The sequence below is a fragment of the Stegastes partitus genome, unplaced genomic scaffold (assembly GCF_000690725.1).
Source record: "Stegastes partitus isolate 25-593 unplaced genomic scaffold, Stegastes_partitus-1.0.2 Scaffold1424, whole genome shotgun sequence".
In the NCBI taxonomy this organism is placed as follows: domain Eukaryota; kingdom Metazoa; phylum Chordata; class Actinopteri; family Pomacentridae; genus Stegastes; species Stegastes partitus.
In genome coordinates, this window is record NW_007579155.1 from 179,117 (window position 1) to 180,416 (window position 1,300).

The window sequence follows — 1,300 nt, forward strand, 5'->3', positions numbered from 1 at the left end:
GAACAGAGACATCCAGGAGCTCTGTCAGAGCTGTGGAGGAAGATCTGTTGTTGTCAACATGAAGGACAAGCAGCAGATCCCAGAGCTGCTGGATCACGTGGACCAGATGTCAGATGAAGGATCCAGATGTTTCACTAAGGACATGTTCACTGAGGCTCAGATGAAGAAGCTTGTAGAGCAGAAAAACATTATTGCAGGACTTAAAGCTGAGCTGCTGGATCAAGTGGACCAGATGTCAGATGAAGGATCCAGATGTTTCACTGAGGACATGTTCATTACAGACCAGAGAGATAAGGGTCAGAGCAGAGAGCCTCTCAGGATGGTGCTGGTTGGAAAGACTGGCTCTGGGAAGAGTGCTGCTGGAAACACCATCCTGAGACAAAATGTTTTTGAATCAAAAGTTTCTCCCAAATCAGTGACAAAAGCTTGCAAGAGAGAAACAGGACAGATCGATGGTCGACCTGTTGTTGTGGTTGACACTCCAGGTTTGTTCGACTCGTCTCTGTCCAATGATGAAATTAAAAACGAGATTCTAAAAGGCGCCAGCTTGTTGTCTCCTGGACCTCATGTGATCTTACTGGTGCTGCAGATCGGAAGATTCACGGAGGAGGAAGAAGAAACAGTTAATCTGATCAGGGAGATTTTTGGTGACAATCCAGAAGATTACATCATTGTTCTGTTCACCAGAGGAGATGAACTGAAAAATCAGTCAATTGAAAGTTACATGAAGGATTTTGATGACTACGTCAGAAACCTGATCGATGAGTGCGGAGGCAGATATCACGTCTTCAATAATAATGATCAGACAAACCTCAGACAAGTCAAAGAGCTGATAGAGAAGATTGACAACATGGTGAGAAGAAATGGTGGCAGCTGCTACACAACAGGGACATGGGTTGAAAAACGTGTTGACAAGATGATGAAAGAGATGAAAGAGAGGGAGAAACAGCTTGAAAGAAAACATGAGGAAGAAATGAGAGAGATGAAACAAAAAATAGATGCACAAACCGCTGAAATGGAGAAGGAAAAAGCCAAAAGTGAAGAAGAAAGAGAGAGGAACAGAAAGCAGCAACAGAGCAGCAGTGATGAAATGACAAAAGAAATGAAGAACTTGATGAAAAAGCAGAAAAAAGAAAAGGATAAGTTGAAGAGGAAACAGTGTAGCATCATGTGAGGATTCTGACCATTCTGTCAGTTTATGACTCAGTTCATTTTTATTTTATTGCTGAGACCTTTGATATCAGTGCATGTTATTTTAATTGTAGTGTTATCTACTGCTGCACACACACAATATGTCAGA

General features: G+C 42.1%; 1 protein-coding gene across 1 annotated transcript in view; it reads left to right on the forward strand.

Annotated features, from left to right (window-relative positions):
- The first annotated feature begins 307 nt into the window (after positions 1 to 307).
- Positions 308 to 1,300, forward strand: part of LOC103370437 (GTPase IMAP family member 8-like) — a 17,213-nt gene continuing 16,220 nt past the window's right edge. The window contains exon 1 of the mRNA XM_008299492.1: positions 308 to 895. Coding sequence (XP_008297714.1) covers positions 320 to 895 — 576 coding nt within the window. The 5' untranslated portion in view covers positions 308 to 319. The remainder of the gene's footprint in view (positions 896 to 1,300) is intronic.